The 20930-nt window shown below is 44.5% G+C and overlaps 1 protein-coding gene across 2 annotated transcripts in view; it reads right to left on the reverse strand.

Moving 5' to 3' along the window:
* LOC126537828 (cell adhesion molecule Dscam1-like) overlaps positions 1–20574 on the reverse strand; it is a 192729-nt gene extending 172155 nt beyond the window's left edge. For both annotated transcript variants that reach the window (XM_055074467.2, XM_050184906.3), the window contains exons 1-2: positions 19954–20574; positions 13891–14042 (exon numbers count right to left, since the gene is read on the reverse strand). In XM_055074467.2, coding sequence (XP_054930442.2) covers positions 13891–14042; positions 19954–20030 — 229 coding nt within the window. In that variant the 5' untranslated portion in view covers positions 20031–20574. The remainder of the gene's footprint in view (positions 1–13890; positions 14043–19953) is intronic.
* Between the last annotated feature and the right edge of the window lie 356 nt (positions 20575–20930).

Genomic DNA, 20930 nt, shown 5'->3' on the forward strand with positions numbered 1-20930 from the left:
AAGCACTCATCAACGCCTAAATTCCAATATGCGTCACCTATCTGGCACGCGTATCCCAATTGTCTTGCTAACAGGCTTGAGTCTTTTCAAAGTCATGCTAATAGATACATTCATTCACCTTCACTAGTCTATTCATTTTTTATAAATGTAGCAAAATATACCCTAAGTTCATCATCCTTTAAAGCAAAATGCACTTTAAACTCGCTTGTGCAGCCCCGTACTAAAGGCACGCTTAGTTTTTTACTTCAATAAACCAAGTGTCATTTATCGCGCCACCCACCTGAATATTGAAATGGACTCGCCATCAAACTTTGGGTCAAGACCACGCTCAACTTCTGTGTTCATTTGTGCTCGAGTTGCATTAAATTTCAAAGACATTCCACGCCATGCTCTTGCTGTCAGCTGTCACCTTACGTCCAATACGGACATTTTTCAGTATTACCAACATTTTCTTCCCTAATGCATCGTGTATCACGAGCGCTTACGTGTTTATTCTTACACTTTCTTCCTGAAAGTGTACCTGCCTATTTTTCTCATGTACTAATGCTATTAAATTAACTCGTTTATTATGTAACATTACCGAGAAAGAGGGAGCTAGGGAATGAACTAACCAGATGTTAAAAAAAAATCAACTTGTGTAGCTTGAGTGCATGGCCATTTTTATGTTCTGCTTTACAAAATTAAACTGCTGAGGCACGCTTTTTGAATAAATGACCCTTTTTGATTTATAATGAGCAAGCTAGCATGAAAAGTGCTACCATGCTTGATGGCCATTATTGTTTATACTAAAGCCCTTAGTCTGCATGAAGTCTTCAAGAATCCACTCAATAGATTTTAGGATACCGCTGCGGCATTATCAGTGTACAGCCATAGGAGGGCGAAGAGTTATCATAACGTCGTAGCAAAAACATAATGAATTATGAATTTAAGAACGATGCCGTAGTTTCCTTGCAGTGTGCAGGTGATTTAGGTCAGTGAGTAGCTGAACTGTTCATGGTGCAAAGCCTTGCCTTCCCTGATTACATAATCGCGTTTGAATTAAAACATATTCCAGTACCCATGGAGAAGCTACGCAATCAAGATATTCCGTAGCCACCAGGATCCTTCCCCAAAATAGCACAGATCACAGCCTGCAAGAGAGACGGGGGAGGTTACATATTGTTGCCCCTTCAGTTTTCAGGTATCTTAAAACGCCGGAGCGGGACTAATTGCGAATATGGATTGATAGTGTATAACTCACAATTATGAGCGTCTCAGATAACCTCGTCCTGTCCAGAGCAGATTCAGGTGAGTTTGTGGAACATCAGGCGCCGACGTCCAAGCGGAGAAAAGAATTACTAGGCAGCTAAGAAACTGTTAACAATCTGGGTAGGTAACAGGGCTTCTTGGTTCCTGGCCAACCTATCGACTCAGTAAAGAACTTCTCTTGATACGCTCTGCACACGCAGTGGACTTCAATCACAAAACACAAGATCTGGTGGCGGATAATAAAGACAAGTTGTAGGGTTTTAGTAAACCACTGCCAGAACATCAATAGTACCTTACCCAAAGGCTTGAAGAAGATATAGTCCTTGTGTACTTCTAGCACTAAACTGTAAGGCAGAAACCTTTGGAGTTCTAAAATAAAAGGTCGAACTATGTGCTGCACAGTGAGCGGCAGAGCGGAAAATGATGGGCGCAACAGCAGCAGATATAACGACTGTGGTATAGATTAGAGAGAATGTGCGGGTACATGATGTTTTACTTCTTATAAACACGAAGAAGTTGCGAAAAGTAGGTCATACGCGCAGAGCGGAGAAGTGTTTGTCCATTAGACGAAGAGAACGAACGTGAAGTGAGACGAGGACGCAGTCGCGGGCCGCAGAGCATTAGACGGAGAAGCAATACTAGAGAACTGGCATATATTGTTTGGTTGACTTAGGACAGCGGTTCTTGGTTACGTGTACTTTATCTACCTACTTAGTGCTTGTGGGGTTCAGGCAGGTTCGTCACGGTGGTGGCTGACGCGGGGCTCATTCTTGGAAGGATAAAACGTTTCTTCTGATAACCACTAATACTCCGAGAAACTTAGGTCACGCAAGGCTGCTCTGTATCGGTGCCTTCTTTCGTAGAAAAATAATCCGGTTGTCTAGGGAGTTTTTTTTTTTTACCTGGCTGACGGCGCCGGAGAAAGAGGCATTTCGAACACAGTTAAGCTTCTGCGGGAAAAAGAAAAGTTGGCGCAGGATTTGGTCATTTACAAGTGCAGCAGAATTCAACGTCGACGCGATTTTTTCAGGAATTTGCACATTCGGACATCCTTCAGGTGTTCAAGCAAGGCAGGTAAGCATTGGTTTCGTTTGCAGTTTACACATACTACTGCTTCCTCTGTAGAACATGTTTTGTTACTGTTGTAACGGAGCTTTTGGTGAAAGCAGGGATCTTTGATCTTGGAGAGACTTGTTGTCAGCTAGGAAGTAAAGATCCCTTTTGCAAGTACCTTAAGTATTCTCCTGAAACTTTTTTCTCCTTGCTACACAGAATACATTATTTGGTAATGACACGCGAATGCTTGGTAAGCGCCATTGGCATTGTCTGCTTCGAAGAGCATGCATGTAAGTTGGAAGGGCAGATGAAATTGCAAAAATAATTTTAAAATGACGCCATCCCACCCCTGCGAAAGTAGATGCCCAGCAAAGCTGTTGACTGCGACCACTACAACTGCTGAGGGGGTAAGCAATGCTTCTTGACTTTATAGTAATGGTAGTAGTGCTATTTCCGAGTAATGTTAGGAATGCGAGAAATTCTGATTTGGGCAGCACGCCACCACCTATAGCGGTGCTACAACATTCAAATCAGTTGCTAGGCTGGTAACCTTATATACGAAAGGCCACGGACGTACATGATGGAAGTATGCTCCAGACGTCGCAAGCTGGCGTCACCGCAGCAGCTTCCGCAAAAGTAACCTTTACAGCAAAACGTTATGTGTGGAGCACTACGTGCTTCGCATTGCTATCCCGAGCGCCTCATTATCAATTATGTGGTTCGGATGCTTGTTTTGGGTTCGGTTTTTTTTATTGAGACGTATGCTGTTCTATACATTGTATGCGTCACTCCAAAAGAACGCACACACAATTCGCTTCCCTTTGCTGAGAGCTTGTAGCCTCTGCCTTAGGGGGTATGAGCTATATAATTTTTTACTTGCTAACAGGGATATGAATGCTTAGTGCTTGCAGGGGTATGAGCCAGTGATGACGACAGTGTTCTGTCGACGGACGCGAAATATTCCCGGGTTTCTAGCCATATACAGCTTCACTATAAAACGAACAGGACAAATTAATTTATTCAATAACCAAAGACGCTGCCGCTGGAGAAGCATAGCATAGAAACATAGAGGATTGAGCAAACTATTTCAAAGAAGGATCGAATGGCCAAGCCCTTCATTTTACAAAGAACGAGTGCATCGAAAGAGTTCGACATGTGGGCTTCTTCGTTGCCCTGGAAAAATATCGCGCTTAGGCAGAAATGTAAGGTCCCACTTTTTTCTTTTCTATGCTCACTCCCTTCTCCCAACGCGGTGCGAGTATATTTTTTTTTCTCCGCCATTATACTGACTTGCGTCGGCTAAAGAAACCAACATGTTTGAGAAGCTCACCTCGGAGTGGAAAGCTTTGGCGCATCTTCAGTTGAATGTGTAGAAAAAGAAACGCGAGGCGTGATCTTGCTCCGAATGTTGTTCGCAAAGCCTCAAAAAAGAAAAAAACGAAACACGGGCCCTCATGAAAAAATGATAATATTTCAGCTGAATAATGCTTCCAGAAGTCAGGTTGACATTTAGGCGCTTAGTACGGTTCCATGATAAACTGAAGGTAGAGCAAAACAACACGGACGGAGAAGTGGAATGGAAGCGCTTGTGATGGCGGTTCTCCTTCCTCGTCATCGCTCTTTCGCGCTTCCTTCGGTTAATCATGTTTCCGCAAGAAATCAGGCTAGCGTAAAGGCGTTCATAGAATGAATTCTGAAGATATAGACAAACTATGTGGTTTTACCTACAATACCCACGATCTGATTACGAGGCGCGTCATTTTTGAGCGGGCTCTGGAATATCCTGACCACCGGGGTTTCTTTGTCGTGTACCGTATAGACCAATGTTTTCGGATTCGCATCGATCGAAATGAGGCCGCCGTAGCCTGGAATAAAAGCAGGGTCTCCTGTTGCACAGCCCAACGCCATTCCCGCTTAGCCTGCGCAGTCGATTAGTGAAATCGTGTACTAACATTGTGCAACGACAAAGTGCGTGGAAGTAGTATGACTAGTGCTCAGAGCGCTTTCCAGCTCAATACCATCTCGGAATGATATAAACGCGGCAAATAGTGTCTGTTGTGTTGCACCTGGAGGCTGAAAGAAATTTACATGTGCGCCTAACGAATCAGCAGGCTCCTCCAAGCAGTCAGTGCTCATCACTGAACAAAAAACTTTATTCAAACTCTGGCATATACACCTACCACCCGAGCCCAACAGTGAAAAAGGGTAGCTGCATTTCTCCGTCGTCATTACAGGAGTTACTCTTCATTGATTAATTATATGGTAGAAAGTCGGCCAGATTTCAAGGCTATTGTATGACCTTTATTGATGATGAGGGCAGCCAGTGACAATATATACTTAAAAAGGACCTCTTGGTGACCCTTGCAGCTCCACATGGCACCCTTATATGTTGCACAATTGTTACTGCCAGTTTCGCTAGGTAAGTTATGCATGAGATTAGCATAATCCTACGCTAGTATAAATATACCTAACTGAACCCACCGGAGACGCTTGCAAGTTGCTATTTCGCGTTACGAAGCAATCGACCGAACAGCGCACCATCCATTACGCCGCATCACAGTGAAGCTGATTCGAAGCTCAGTGCTGTGAAGTGAAGCGATGCATCACTAAACTAAGAGAACGTTGGGTGCTGATCGCGTGCAGCTTCTCTTTATATTGCATGCTCTCTTCCGTTACCCCGTTTACAGAATTTAAAAAAAAGCGAAACAACACATACGGCAAGCGTTTATTAGCACAGCCGCTAAAAGTAAAAGCGAGAATAAATGAAGAGCTCTCGAATGGAGAGCACACGGCGTTGCTGGAAGCAACACGATGTGCAATGCAGTGAACCCGCTGACATTAATCGCACGCGCCGTTAGTAGCACAGTGAGGTCGGGCGCCCTAATGGAAGCAAACGCCGCGGCACTTTTTTTCAACGCAAATGGTTTGCAGCAGCTAGATGTCTTTCGCGTTCTCCTAATGTTAGCCGTGTGATCTCCAAGTCAAAAGTTATGGGAGAAACTGGAAGAGAAACTGAGTAGCATCTCCTCCTCTCTAGGCCGTTCCGTAGCAGCAAACTTATATATGCTTCAGCATTTCACATTTATAAGTTTGCTGCTACCCGGGGAACGCGCCCTTATGGTCTTAGTGTATCGCTCTTTTCTACGCTTTTATTACGCTTCGCCAGAGAGAACTGGCTCAGCTGAAACGTGCATTTGGAATCCTCCTTTGAAGTGTTGCGAATGCAAGCCGTGTTTACAAGAGCATTCTCAACGCAACGCTAACAACGTCCCAAAAATTGTGGTATTTGTGCGTGTTCTGGTTTTGCGCGATCTTGGTGCTTCGAAAAGATACGCTTTACGAAAATTATTGTCGTTGTAAGGACGCAGGACGTTTTATTTGACGCACGCTAAAAGACCCCTGGTACCGACAGGAACGTTTGTTTTGCAACACAGCGAATATTACATTGCGTTACGTGACGTCGTGTTGTATTGTACACTAAAATCAGTCGCATAATAAAATCAGTTTCTTTTTCTTTTTTCATATAATATCACCGCCAGAACACATATTACAACGTTAGGGCTCATTGTACGTTATAATATCCGTGGAATAGATGCGAGAAAAGAATGAAAGGTTCCTAAGTTCGACAAGACTGCAGCGTCGTGTGACTGACTGCTGTTGTACAACAAATTTGTTTGCTGACTGCCTTTCTGACGCTGATTAACTACAGGGTATAACGCGTACGTTCATTCACACTTTGTATCATGTTGATGCATGAAGTTAGACGATCAAGTAGACGCCGTCTGACAATATATAAGTCATAAACCGTCGTTCTCATGACGAACGCCGAACAGGCTGAGACAACATTTCGTCAAGCCCGTGCTAAGAACGCCATTGCGTTTTTCTTTTTTTTTTGTTGTTGTTGGAAGAGAGTATCTCACCAGCGCTTCAATAAATTACATAACTAAGTCGCGTATTAAGCACCGTCAAGTCAAATCAATTTATTTCAGCCTTTTTTTCGTACAAGAATAGAAGAATGCTAGAACAAGTACAAAAAGCGGCTAAGATAGAGGGCCCGTATTCACAAAAAGTTCTTACGATAAAAGCATTGATGCCAGCCAGTAATGATATAGGACATATGATTAGCGAAGGCGATGAGCCAATGAAAAACAGCACTTACGAACGAAAAGCTTTGTGAATGCAGCCCCAGATTGGCTGGGCACTTGCCCGATTACTCGATAAAAAACTAGAAACATAGAAAAATACATTTGAGTGACTGACACAAAAATGTTTACACATTTCAAATAGTAACGTAACACAGGAAAGAGATGTGGAAAGCATATATAAAATATTCTGAAACATGTAGGACACTGCTATTTATAATACACCATTGAAGACTGTACCATGAGCAGTAGCCTTCACAACACGCAATGCTCATCGCAGAAAATACTTTGAAACCTAATTACAGGCGCTTTAAGAGTAACTATCTTTAAGGAAACCTAATAGCAGCAAAACATAAATATTTCAATCCGATTAATTATCTATTCTAAGTTACAAATAAACAAATGGTTGATAGGTGTTTAAGAGCACCAGCGGTTAGTAAATAGGTCTTCCATTTCTCTCTGGATTAGTTATATATGTCTACATTGTCAATATTCAGGTTAACTAAAAGAGTAGCTATGCGCAATTTTAACCTGTTTCTTCCGTGACATATTCTTGAAGAGGGAGTTAGCCAAGTGCTTCTATTTCTGAGTGTATCAGGCATGTCGAATAGTCATGTTAAGGCGCATATTGCAAGAACTTATTTTTCATTTTGCTTAAGACACTTGTCTATACGATGCAGCTTTCTTTTCTTAGAGTACAGGTCTTTTGAATGTTCCTGCATGAAGCAGTTCCCATATAAGAGTACAATAATTAATTTGATATGCAAGGGTAGCAGTACAAAGCAATAATTTATTATTTTCTGTCAGAACATGACGAAGCATAGAAAGCACACCATACGCTCGTGTTAGACTGGCAAACAGGCGCTGTACAGGAGTGTCTCATCTTAAGTGTTCGGCGAAGATTATTCCTAGTGTGTTAACCTCACGCACAAGAGCCAACTTTTCACTCTCTAGATACAGATAAAGCTAATGTTTAACTGTTTTTGGAAAGATAGGAATAAAACTGATTTTCTTTTTCTCGTAATAGTTTCAAGTGAGTTTGCTATACTACGTGTGTGCATTTTTGAATCGTTGTGTTAGCTAAGCGAGAGCTCATGAATATCGTGTGCTTGGACAAATATACTTGAGTAGTCGGCAACAATAACGAAATGTGCATTGTTACTAACCTTTACAATATAATTTTTATGTATGTTAAATAATATCGGTCTAATATGCTCCCTTGGGGTACCCTTGTCACAAAATCTTCTCGAGAGCAAAGATCATTTGTAATTACTACTGCCTCTTCCTATGTTTCTTTATTATTATGGGTTTTTACGTGCCAAAACCACTTTGTGATTATGAGGCACGCTGTAGTGGAGGACTCCAGAACTTTCGACCACGTGGGGTTCTTTAACGTGCAGCTAAACCTAAGTACGCGGGTGTTTTCGCATTTCGCCCCCATCGAAATGCGGCCGCCGTGGCCGGGATTCAATTCCGCGACCTCGTGCTCAGCAGCCCAACACTATAGCCACTGAGCAACCACGGCGCATTGTTTCCTATGTTTAGGTGTGATTGTAGAAGAGAATATTTTTCGTGTAGTGTTACAACATTTTTCTTTAGAAAAGAAAGAAAAAGTAGCTGTGTGCCTCTTTAAGAAAAGGTACAGCTATAAACATGCAAATCTACAAGAAGCACGAATGCAGCATCTAAGCCACCTGAATATTGCAGATTATTGTTTCCGGCGCCTTACACTTGTACGCGGACAGTAATCATTACTACGCTTGTAGTTTCTTGTAGAGTCTGCTTAAGTGGGATCGCTTGGAAAGTCAACAAACCGAATTAAAATATAAAAATCAATGGCTGCAGTTTATCACTTAAAAGAAAGGACGTTCTAAACAACGTTTGTAGAAATATTTGAAATTAGGAGCATCGGCTGACAAGAGAGTGAACCCTGAACAATTTCCTTACCTAGGACGAGCAAGGCTACTCTTCAAGATATGTGACACTTCTACAGAGGACAAGTGGGCTCGTCCATACTAAAGCACGGAAACACAAGTTCGGCTTCACCCTCACATTTTAGTTCGGTTTCACGACAGGCGATTTTCTTTTCTTTCTTTTTTTTTTTCAAATGTTGCGGTGCAGGTGACACCACGAATCATAATATATCGACAAGTATATCCAATATTCAGAGCACCATGTTCTTGTGCACAACTGTGGTGGATGTGACTTTCGCAACAACGCAGTGGGTAATGTCCACAAAATATATCAGAAACTCTATTGCTACCCACCAGTGCGGAACGAGCAGAAAACTTTTACTAAAATGGTGTCCGGCACATCTTAAATATTGCTGTTTTCAATGTCGGTCTGCAAGAAGACGAGTGGAAGGAACGACACTCCTTTAGAGTTCCGCCTGAATATTTTGGAGGTTCCGATTGCCCTATTACAAAACCCAGTGTACGCTGTGCAGTGCCATGTCGCATTATTGGTCCAGTGTCGCGCGCTGGATGTTGGGCGCAAGGCAGGCGGGGCAAACAGAGAGGCAATGGGCGCTGGTGCGGAAAGCAATTCGAGAGCGCGAAATACGTGGTCCCTGGGCACTGGGTATGCTTTTTTTAATACAGGAGACAGAGGGCGTTTTAGTGCAATAAAGATTCAGAAAAAGAAGTAGAAATAGAAACTGTTCCACCAGGACACGATCGATCGTTAACCCTACTTTACCACTAAACCACGCCAGCAAATCGCTCGTCGTGAATAATTTGCCGTATCAAGACCCAGGCGCTGTTCTGTTTTCGCACAGACATGGTAGATGCGCTATCCCTCTGCAACTAAAGCTTACGTCTGTATCAGAAAGAAAAAGTGGTCCATATTCAATGTTATGCAGGGAAGTGATTTTGCGATCGGTATTTTAAATTTGAAAATAAGTCCTGAATGAACTGCCAACCAGGGTCGATTGCGGTGCGGCAGCGTGGAGAGTCGTAGGAGTCAAGTTATATGGACATTCGTCAAAGCGGTGGTATCGCTGTATTTTAGTGCAAACACACATCAGCTAACTTTTCAATTTCGAAGTTCGTTAGGGAAGTTTTTAATATTACTGCTGTTCAGCAAACGTGCCATTCCTTGTTCGTTATTTTTCAAAATAAATTTTTCGGCGCCTTCCACGGAAGCCAGCAAGTGCAATAGTATTCGTACTGGCTTTTTCTTTGGGCATATGTTTGCTTGAACCAATAAAAAACAATTGCTAGATTTGGTGCATTCTTTCGCGATGTGTGCACAGTAGCGACCGAATTAAATATGTCTTTGTCCAAGGGCTCTCATCCTTATCTTTTCAGGGTCTCGATGAAATAGTTGGTGAGGATATATATTTATTTTTATTTTTTTAACGAATTTTTCTGGCAACGAGACACGATGACACGAAAACTGTACGACATAAACATTCACAGCTTTCACCATCAAACTCTCTTGTCAAATTTTTCGATGTGAACAGGTGTTAGGAATTACCCACGTATTCAGAAATGATGCTCGACTCAAAGCTTCTTCCTCCACTCAAACGACCAAAGCACACCGCTAGCGCTTAATTGAGCATGGCCCCAAGATGCACAAGAATTGTCGCGGAGTGTGCGTAAGGGCCACTGACTTCATCTCTCGAGAGGCGACACTGTCATCGACTTTCTAGTCTGCTGCACTCTCTGATGAAGCAACAATTTGGAGATCACTCGGCACAGACTAAAGAAATGCGAAGGTATTCACCCAGCGAGGCTTTAGACAATGCGCACCTGCCACAAGCGCTAGGCTTTAGAGTGGATGGAAGCATGCGCCGGTCACTAGTCGGGATAAACTAGACACGTTTAAAGTATTGCCGGAATAAGTCAGGGGAGAGATTGATACGATCAGATCCCGTACAAGCATAGGTGGGAGTACAAGGTATATACAGAAGTTTTGAGGCAGAAAAAAAGAAAGATTACGGCGACGCATAAAAAATGATAGAATAAAAAACCACGTATAGCATGCCTCATTAACTAAAGCAGACTTGGTAACTACTACTTACAACCCCCTTTCAAATGAGATACCAACAAATTATCATTATCATCGTCCACTAAAAAAAAGCAGGTAAGAAATCGATAGGATCTGATCTGTTACATGCGTAGATAGCTATCACGGCAACGTTATGGTGGCAGTTACGCTGGCTAACGTGTGGTCTGTCGAGATGGCATCAGTGCAAAATGAAAATTTACGGGGCATTCTTCCTTCGGAGATGATTGGCCAGGTTATTTACATTAATAATCTTTCTTTTGATAGGTATTTAATTTGTTATGGTAAGGTTGATAAGCTGTGTTTACTGTTGTGAATGTTCTCTGTCCGTTTCAATGGCGCGATGGAGTTAATACTAATTCAATGAGCTGCGCGGCGCTGGTGGTAGATCACCCGCACGTGCTCCAAGCCAGGAGCGCGGGCATGTGCCGGCAGCGCCACATAGCGGCCGCGAGTGGCAAACACCACCGCGCCGAAGCCGCTCACCGTCACCGTGTGGTCGCGCTTGAATTCTCCGAATTGTTGAGCGCAATGCGGCTTGTTCGGACGAGACATGGAGACGATAACACAGCTGACGGAACGAGGCGCATGGAGTGGCGTCGTGCGTAAGGCGCGTTCCTTAGCCCGACTTTCTCTCTCGCGCTTCCGTCTGGTCATGCGACGCCATCTAGAGGCGATGCCGCGATGGATTGCCATAGCAGCTTGAATGGCTATCCATCAAGCTGCATCCGCTCGAGGCGGATGCAGCGCTATCATTTGAATATATTTGAGGCCACATAACCCTCGCGTCTCCTTGCAGATCCCCCCAAGAAGACTAGATAAGAATAAGCACTTACCAATGCCATTCTTATTGCCGAATCATGTGTGCGCGGGTCTCATGCCCGTGGCACATACCTGGGGAGGGGGTGCTCACCTGTGACCTATCCCATCGCCGCAATTCGCCGAAGCAATGCTTCGTCCAAGTAACAGTTGTACACCCTTTAACCAACGAGATTATGCTCCAATGAAATCAGGCGTTGTCGTGTCTCCTTTAAGAAGTAATAAAGCGCATGTGATTGCATTTTTGCGCTCACCTGTCCCGGTGTGACAAAACACCCTGTGCGCCTTGTCACATTTCGCGCAACGGATTTCTAATGTGAAGCTTCTTGGGCTGCCATTCTATGGTTTCGCCTTTGTCGGTGGGTCACTGGTAGAGTTTTTGCCAAGTGGATTCTCATTCATTTAAAGAAACAGAAAAAAAAGCGCGTCCAGTGGCGGGTTTCGAACATCAGCCCCCCATGCGGCAGACCGATTCTCTAACCAGGGCCAGTATTTTGTAGCGATGCCTTTTCCGATTCTATGCTTTTTCACGCTTTTCGCGCTTGGCCAGTGGTCAGAGCGATGGTCTGCCCACATTATCAACGGGATCGGACGGCCGTGTGTGGTGGATGATAAGAATAGCATAGAATAAGGCGTAAGGCATCGCTACAGAATAGCGGCCCAGTACACCACAGCGGCACTTTTTTTCTTGCCAACGCTAACTAGCTCTTTGAGTAAGTGCGATTACCTTACTGTGGCATGTACCCATGATTGGAAATCAGACAAGAAGCCTGTGTGCATGTTGATCATGATGAAGATTATTAACACACATTAACATACATCCACAACGGGGAATTGGCCAAGCAAGTGGATGTACTTAACCTACAAGGAGGTTGAAAATATTGATATCGTGCCAACCGCAACTATTTGTTTGAAGTGATTGCCGCGTGTTGATAACTATTATGATGTCCACGCTATGACGCATAGATACAATGATGAACTGGCCAAGAAGCGGCTGGTACATTTAAAATAGATAAGAAAAAATTGAAAAATACAACTGTGTATGAGCTTTGTCACATTGCGTTGTACGCGAGACAACTTGCACGCTCAAGTTTTCTTTACGCACCCGAGGCAGGTCAAAATGTGCAAACTTATAGCATTTCATAGGTGTCTCACGAAAGCTTCGCTTTGAATAGATTCCAGCATGCGCATGAATCTGCACTTTTCTTTTTGTAGCGTTTAGCCTAACTCTAAAATACCCGAAGGAAGGAACACAATCAGTCTACATCAGTTTATCACAGGCCCAAGTTCCCTCTCAGCGAAACGCGGTTACCACAAAAATAGGGTTAGCCAAATAAATACAAGTTTCTTCATTTCGGCAATCCAACTAATAAACTGCCGAATCTCGCTGAAAATCAGATGTAGTGTATAGCTTCGTTTCCAAGGTATACCTCGAAATAGTTCTCAGTGTTTGCCAACCTAACAGAAAGTGCATTTTATATATTCTAACACCCATGCTATTCGGAAGTTGCGCGCATTGGTCCCGATAATGTATTAAAAAAACAGAACAAGAAAGAGAGCAAGAAAAGAATGGCTAGTTCGTTGTATGCTGCAATATAGGCTGGCAAATTCGCCGGGCGGTGCCCGAATAACTGCACCGATAAGGAACGACGCCCAGCAGGAGTGCTAGAAGGCTTTCCTTTGCACTTTATTTTAGTTCGAGGGAGATTCAACAGGACGGTGGATAATTTCTTTTTGTCCTTGTTCCGGCGAATCTTGTCTCACGAATATCTTCCCCGTCGCAGGACTAGGCCTTCTGCGGTGAAAGCAAAACTAAAGGCACGTATTCGCAATACTCTTGCGTAAGACAGTTTGCACATGGGCCGGGGTACGGGCGCTCGGGGCTCGTTATATGATCGGAATGATAACGACAGTATCGCCGCAGCGTTACCCAACTACAGAGAAAACTTGTGCAGGGGAACTTTTTGTGGATACGGGCTCTGCATGTTTTTCCTCTTCATGTTTTTCTGCTGGCGCACACCGAACGGGCAGGGACCATACACCGCACAATCTCTAGAAAGTTTACGGCGGGAACAGAAACTTTACCCTTATCTGAATTCGCGATCATTCACCGTGTGGTTTTCGATCCGCTTATGGGGTTCAAACTTCTTTTCGTTGTAACGTGCATGCTTATGGCACACAGAAAAAAAAGATATCTAAAAAGGATGAAAGTTTTGTTACAAGTTGTATATTACGTCACTCATATCAGTAAAGGAGAATAAACCACACAAAGCATTCTCCTGTCGCAACCAGCGTGTGATAATGAAATCGATGAGAGCTGAATATCGACTGTACAGCGGTTAAGGGCTCTAAAAACAACGAAACGTTTATGGTACATTATAAACCTCCGAGAAGGAATACAGACTGCGCATGACATAACCGTATGTACAAATAAGTATTCAGGCTAAGACCTTTCACAATGTATTTGTATTAAAGTCAGTTTGATTACTACAGGTTTGTTCGAGTAGTGTGTGTTAAAATGAATGGTAAATGTTATGAAGAAACATATAACTAGGGTTGGCTTGGCTCGTGTTATCGGGATTCCCTATACTAGAGAAATGAAACGTAATTCACTTACCGAGAATAATAGTGGCGATCTTCCAACACCGAGGGTGTCCGGGCTTGTCCGGGGTCTTCTGGCGGGGCAAGAATGTTGGTGTACGCAGAACGTCTTTCCGGCGGCTGCGCCCTCTCGTCTGTGACCCTTCCATGAGCACCGCTTTCGGTCGCCTGTGCAATCCACTCTGTTGCAGCTGACCGCCAACACTGCGTGACATCTTAAGGCGCGGCACGAGGCAGCTACGTTGACACGGTTGCTACCTCAAATTCGGCCGCAAAGGCTCTACAAGCTACAAGCAGTCCTCGTGCTTTGAATAGGACGCTTCGCCTCCGCCAAAGAAGCACTTGCTATACTTCAAGTGAACCCTCCTTCGTTAAAGTCGGATTCGCGGTTAGCTGCCGCCCCTTCTTGCTGTGTAAATCACACTTTGCAAATTCTTTGGCCCGTAAACACGTCTGGCACAACACTTTAGTCTCTTCAAGTTTATTCTTTAAATGAGCATAAACTAAAGGATGTACGCCGGTAGTGCGCGAACGGTAGCGGAAATTTATCCTGAAAACGGGATTTAGGAGTACGCTATCAAGAGACAACGTACTTATGACCTCTCCTGAAGGCTTCTGTTCATATTTTGCTGCGGGAACGAAACTGGGACAGAAATCACGGCCAAACATGTACGAAGCTCGGACATACCCGAACTACCGAAACGACTTCTAATACACGACCGCGTGTCCGCTGCCCCCGAGCGCAGGGTCCGCTATATCGCGCAAGCCGATCATCTCGCTTGCGCAGTCCAGCGTCGGTCGATATACACAGCGAGAACGCCGGCACCGGTCTACAGCGCTTTCGCTATCGTCCACTGAAATCCAACTTCTGACGGTGTATTTGTACCTTCTTTTTATTTTTCAAGGTGGAGCAAACACGAGAAGAAAGGCCGCAATTTGTTCGCTGCTTCCATCTGGCACCAACTCACGGCCGCGGAAGAAAACTGGCTCGAGCGGTCTATCGACAGACAGGCACAGGGAATGCCTCGCTGAGGGGAAAAAAAATGTTTCCTTTCCGGATGGATCCGGCCCGCACGTCAAAGTGAATGGCAACGGCATCCCGCCCCCGCCCCCGTAACTGCTTCTCCTTTTCTTTATTATCTTTCTTTCCTACGCGTGCATTCCCATCGGTGACCCTTTTCAAAGCCTCGTAGAAACCTAGGAATATTTTCGTAGCGCCGAACTATTGTGAAATGCGGGCTTTGTGCTCGTTTGAACTATGCCCGTGGCATGAGAGAGCGCTTTGAGACTGCAAACAAGCGCTCCGTATCACAGCATTCGGAATAATCTTCAATATTTTTTTTCATCTGCTTCGGTTCGCGTTTTCATCACGTTTGGTACATTGTAGTACGTTTACTCGGACGCCGATATTACAAAGGATTTGGAGAACTAGCATGTAGCTTTCAAGTTTTTCTCAATATTGAGCTTCTATGTGAGCTTTTTGTTATGCCCATCAGCAAGGACTTTACGACGTGGGGAATACTGTACGCAAAAAGATGCCCGACATAAACTAGGAGTAGATTGCGTAATGTCCTTCGTATGCTCATGCTCGAACTTTGTAGATATTGGCCAACAAGGCATGAAATATCGATGTAACAGCTGGGCCCTTGCTCCGCGCAAAACCGCTGGGTCTATAAATTTCCTGTATGCACCCTTGTGCAATACAATACCAATAACGAACTAGAAAGGAATCGCGTCTTTGAAGCTTGATACTAAATCTCTGTTACTTCTCTTTAATTTATTTTTCCTACATTCTTCCAACGACATATATCCTTGTGGGGCAATCAACGCCGCACTCTAGGTCGCGACAGGCAATCATTTTACTTGAGGCCTTTGGAAAAATTTACCTTATCGAGTAATATAGCGTGTGCTTTAACTGTAGAAAGAGCGCTTTCGAATGTCTCTCTTAAGCTGTTACGTTTTCGTAGCAAGCTTCCCGCCAAGAACACATATGCATGGGCGTAATAAAAGAAAGCAAATAAACTTGCGGACGCTATCTGCCTTACCGAGATTCAGAAACAGACCGTCCATTCAACGCTAGCAGCACCAGGATTGAGGTAGCACGGAAGAAGACGTTCACAGGATCTGAAAAACAGTCTTGCGCCAGCAACTTCCTTTTCTTTCAATTTTTTTGTTTGCTCCTTAAACCTAAACGAACAGTAAACACGACTTCGTTTTAGCGGCAGCTTGATTCTCCAACTTCTTTCGACCCTTCCGAAAACGACAGCGTTTAGGCGGCCTCAGACGGTCGCGCGCGTGGCGCCATGGGAAATCGGGGTGCGCCGACCTCTCAAGTGCTCCAGCCAACGGCTGTCCCATTCTCGCTCGCATGAGTAGCGACAGCGTTTAACGCTTCGTTCCTGCGTTCGAAAAGGCTGCGTCTGCGCTGTCTGAGCTTGACGGCTATAGACGGTCTGCACCGTACAACTACGCGGCCAACACAGGGTGGACTGATGAATTGTTCATCGGCTTCACTTCTTGCTTTTTCCTCAAACACGCTATTGCAGACTCCTAACCAAGCAACTAATGCAAGTGAGGAAACTCCGATTAAATTGCAAGACTAAATACAAATGTCCGCAGCCAAAATGAGACGCCTGCTACGGCACAAGTGTTCGCCTGCTGTACCTGTAAAGGCAAGCACCTTTTCGGGAGAAGTAGGAGGCTTCATCGTCGGGGACGGAAAAGCCTTGAGAACAGAGAGAGTGACGGCGTCAGCTCGTCTTAAGGGTGAAGCTAGGCCAAACTGCCAGCCCTTTCAATTAATGTGTTCGTGCATGCATTCACCAATATCGCTGCGTGGCACGCACGCTCCTGAGCTACTTCTCCTCGCTTGCTTACGTGGTCCGCCCCGTCTAGCAGACGACGCTACCACCACACTCGAAACAGGAATTTCAACAATGCCCTTAAAGGAACCGAAGATGAGGAAGGCTTCGTAATAACACATTGCATCATAGCACCTAGGCCTGTGCTGCACTGATTGTCGCCGTCCACGCAAACATCTTAGCGCACAGTCGGGGGTCCCGTTGCACTCTTTGACTTTGGGACCCTCGTCTGTATATTGTATCTTACCAGTGCAATGTATTTAAAGTATAATAAACTGAAACTGAAACCTATTCGATGATGCACTAGCACGACTGCTCACTCAAGTGAATACTGCAACAACGTTAGAACTGCTATCCTGCTCTAACCAGCCGGTACCATGGAGAGCTAATAAATATATTTCCAGAATTTCCTGCCTAACTTCCTATTGAAATGACGGAGTAATGCCCTTTCCGTTATGATATCATTAGAGTAGAAGACACATTGCTCTGTTCTTCCAAAAATATAGCGCATCGAAAGTTTAGGAATGTGACCAGTATATATAAACCAAGGCTTGGAGAAGTCTATGGAACGGCAAATATTCAGAAGGCCGTTTGACTCCAGGGGAACTATTTTGTGGATTAGAATACAAACACGCCCGATAAAATAGTTATATGTATACTTCACACAGCTCGGTAGCTTTTGGACAATAGGAACAGCGACAAACCTGTAGCGACACGAATGCTAACGGCCAGCGAAATAAGAACCTGAGAGGATGGATTGTTATTTGCTTATACTACCTGGACCCGTTGAGGTACGCCTGATTCAACGGCGATTCAAACACTATGAACTCCTTGCGCAGCATTGGCACCACGGCAAGCCCATCGCTCCCACAAGAAGGGCGCGGTTTAGCTAGCCGCAGTTGTTTTCTTTGAAATCAGCAAGCAGGAATGTAAGAACGTAATGTATTCTTGAAAGCGCATAAATCAGTTGTATTTCTTGACTCAAGCCCATATTCCGCAAAACAAAGATCGAATATGTCTTTAATAACAGTACGCTTTATACTTACGCAGCGAGGTATAGAAACTTTCCTTTATCTGTAAAAAAAACTTTTCTCAGTGGGTGTGCAAGGGCGCACAGCGATAGGTTCCGTAACAGGGAGAAACCCCTCCCGCTTTGCAGGTATTCCAGCAATGGTTGCAATGAGTCAACGGACACAATTTGCGTAAAGGCAACGTTTCCTTTAGAGTGTTAAGTTTCTGAATGCGAAACTAAAGTATGCACATATAGCTCTCCTAGAAGACAAATTTAAGGTGTTGCACTCGTAATTTAGGCGTGATGATGATGACCAAGAAGCAGTGATAAGGAACGTGGCATCTTCAGTAGGAAATCTAGTTTCTGTTTGAGCGCCACACGCTTTGCAAATATAGCTGAGCGAATAGCGTCAACAAAGCAAAGTAACCATGCCTTTCAGAACTTGCTTCGCCATTCTCTAAATATCTTTCAGTGCGTAATTGATTTTCAACGATTACTCGGCGGCTACACTTTGAAACACAATATGTCCTTACAGTAAATATTAAAGCTGAGATAAGCTTGACGGATGAAAAGGGGGCATCCCGAAGCGATGAAGAATCAAGAAAACGGCAAGCTTAACACAAACCAAAGCCGGAAGCTAAACTCTTGGTAGTTTCAGGAGGAAACGTTAGAGAGGATCCTTGCGAAATATCGGAAGCACAGATGGCAGAACAATGAGAGTAAAACTGCAACTGCCGTAGAGAGCAAGACGAACTCTACCAACAACTGCAGGTAACAAATTACCGAGGCGGACGCTTTTCTCTATACATTTCACCGACCGATCTGGGTCATTCGTTGCTACGCCGAATACTGGTCCACTAATTAGAAGCTTGCTGATCTGTTTTCCTCGCCGGCTTTCTTTCTCTGTGTGCCACTAAACCTCTCGCGCGCAGACCAATCTTCACTGAGAATAAATGAACTCGTGAGCGAAACGCCTAGTTTACGGCTAACGGGTGGCGTGCTGCGGTTTCTGGCGTAATTTCCCCTGAGCGATTGCCTTCATCATCAACTCGGTCTTCCGCGACCCTGCAATATATCGTCTAAGTTGAGTTCCTGAAATCTGCCGTGCGTCTCTCCCTTTAAACGCGCCTTTACTGCTGTTGAACTTTACACCAACAGCTTGAATTTGGTCGGCTCTTCCTTTTTCTTTCCGTCATTCCCGTTTCTCTTTCAGGAGACGGCTGCTTAGCGTGGGACAGCTAGCAATTTCTGCAACTATGATTTAAGCGAAATTAGAAACTCTACCTGCAAGTGTCTCGAAACGCGCTTTGATGAAATATTGTGTATCTAAAGGTTTTGTATCAGTCTGACCTCTTCCCAAGGGCGCAAGAACGTTTTGTGCCCACTATGACAGCATAAATTCCGGAGAAGTAACCCCGATACGCTGGTCTTTTGCAACGATCTTCTTCACTTCATTTGCAAACTAATTTTCTTCTAGAAGACGGTGTGCTGAACCATGTAGATATTCGTTACTCATCATAACAACTTCTCAATAACACAGTAAGCCAACAAAAGAGTTCATCCAACAAGCTTCGTTTCCTGTCCTATTTTAATGTTTCAATAATTTTTTGACTAGCAACCTAAAGCGAATAGACCGCGAAACTAGGACCTTGTGCTTGCTGCAGGATTCAGTTTTCTTTCTTTCTTCTTTTTTTTTGCACTAGCGAATTTTTGTCGGTGATATATTGGTTTAGTTGACAATTGTGGTAAACAAAATGTGAACAGAAGCCATCAGGCACGTAATTGCCATAACTTTTGCAATGTAATATAATATCATCAGAATACGGGAGAAGAATTAACTGACAACATACGCGGAAATAGTAAACAATGGACGAGGATCAGACAAATTAAGTCAGTTTTCAACAAGAGCATTTCATTTGTGTTAAATTGGGAGTGTCGAAAATGACCTTGTCGAGGACATAATACGTATGGAATGTACATGAACCTATTTTTTTTTCCTTATAAGTCTTCAGTTCGGCTTCCACAACTATATCGTGGAGGAAAGAGGTAGCCGATCGCTTCAGTTTTATGCTCACGTATATTTGAATGTCTCCTGAATATTACCAGTGCGATATCTACAACAATACACAGCTGATCTTGAAAAATAAAGTGCCAGTATGTGTCACAAGCATCCCGTGGTACGGCGAACGAGAATAAACAGCCATACCTTGGGTGTGCTGCTGTGAAAAGAAACCGCTGTATCTTGGGTGCTTGTTCCACGGAGGTGTATCCGTAAGACACCATCCTCTAGTGCACAGGGAAGCACACGAGCGGACACGGCCACAATAAATAACTTCGTGTTTCACAATGGCGCACAACAAATTTGGCTTTCGAAATCCGTAGTTTCCAAGACTGTCGCTTTGCAGAGCTGGAATTCCGAGGCCGCGGCTGCTTTAAGCGCACGGCAAAGGAAAGCACAGTCCACGACAACTCCACCACAAAAACGCTTCAGATATGTCTCAATGCAGAACAGTCGAATCAGTTCCAGCCCTCAACCGAGGTTCCGTATCTTAAAGCACGTGGTTCTTCACAACAAATATACAGCTGCAGCGGGCAATACGCAGACAAATCAAGCGTTGTTTTTTCGCGCGACGAATTATTCCGCGGCGGTCACATAACAAAGATCCGCGGTTGCGTTCACTGCACACGGAGCAGGAGCGTCGCTCTTTCGCTCCATTAAGGAGCCGGTGAACATGGGCTTCCCTAAGCTCACGCACTGCAGGCTCAAAGCGGGCTCCGCATGCTGCGTGACCCGAGCGCGCAATGAGACGCGGCGATACAGACCCGAGCCCGGCCTCTCTGCCGCGTTTCGACGGTGGGCGCGCTCGAGTCGGGGCAATCCACCCGCCAGGGGACAACAGGGGCAGTTGTGTCGGCGGCTGACACTGCGTGCCCTCTCTCGATCTCATAACGAAATTGAGAGCGAAGGAGAACTAGGCGGGCGTGCTCAAATCGAAGCGGCTTTTCTTCGCGCCTGCGTTGTCTGCTCGCCTTCTGCACTGTTAAAGGCACATTATGCTTCGTGGCTCGTTCCGTTTCGTTTCACTTAAAGGCACTGACAAGCAATATTCAGGCTCCCCATTCCTTTGTTTAGTGCCGTGTAAAGCTTACCGGTCCGAGTGTCGAATTACATAAAATTTCCTG

The sequence above is a fragment of the Dermacentor andersoni genome, chromosome 4 (assembly GCF_023375885.2).
Source record: "Dermacentor andersoni chromosome 4, qqDerAnde1_hic_scaffold, whole genome shotgun sequence".
NCBI classification, from domain to species: domain Eukaryota; kingdom Metazoa; phylum Arthropoda; class Arachnida; order Ixodida; family Ixodidae; genus Dermacentor; species Dermacentor andersoni.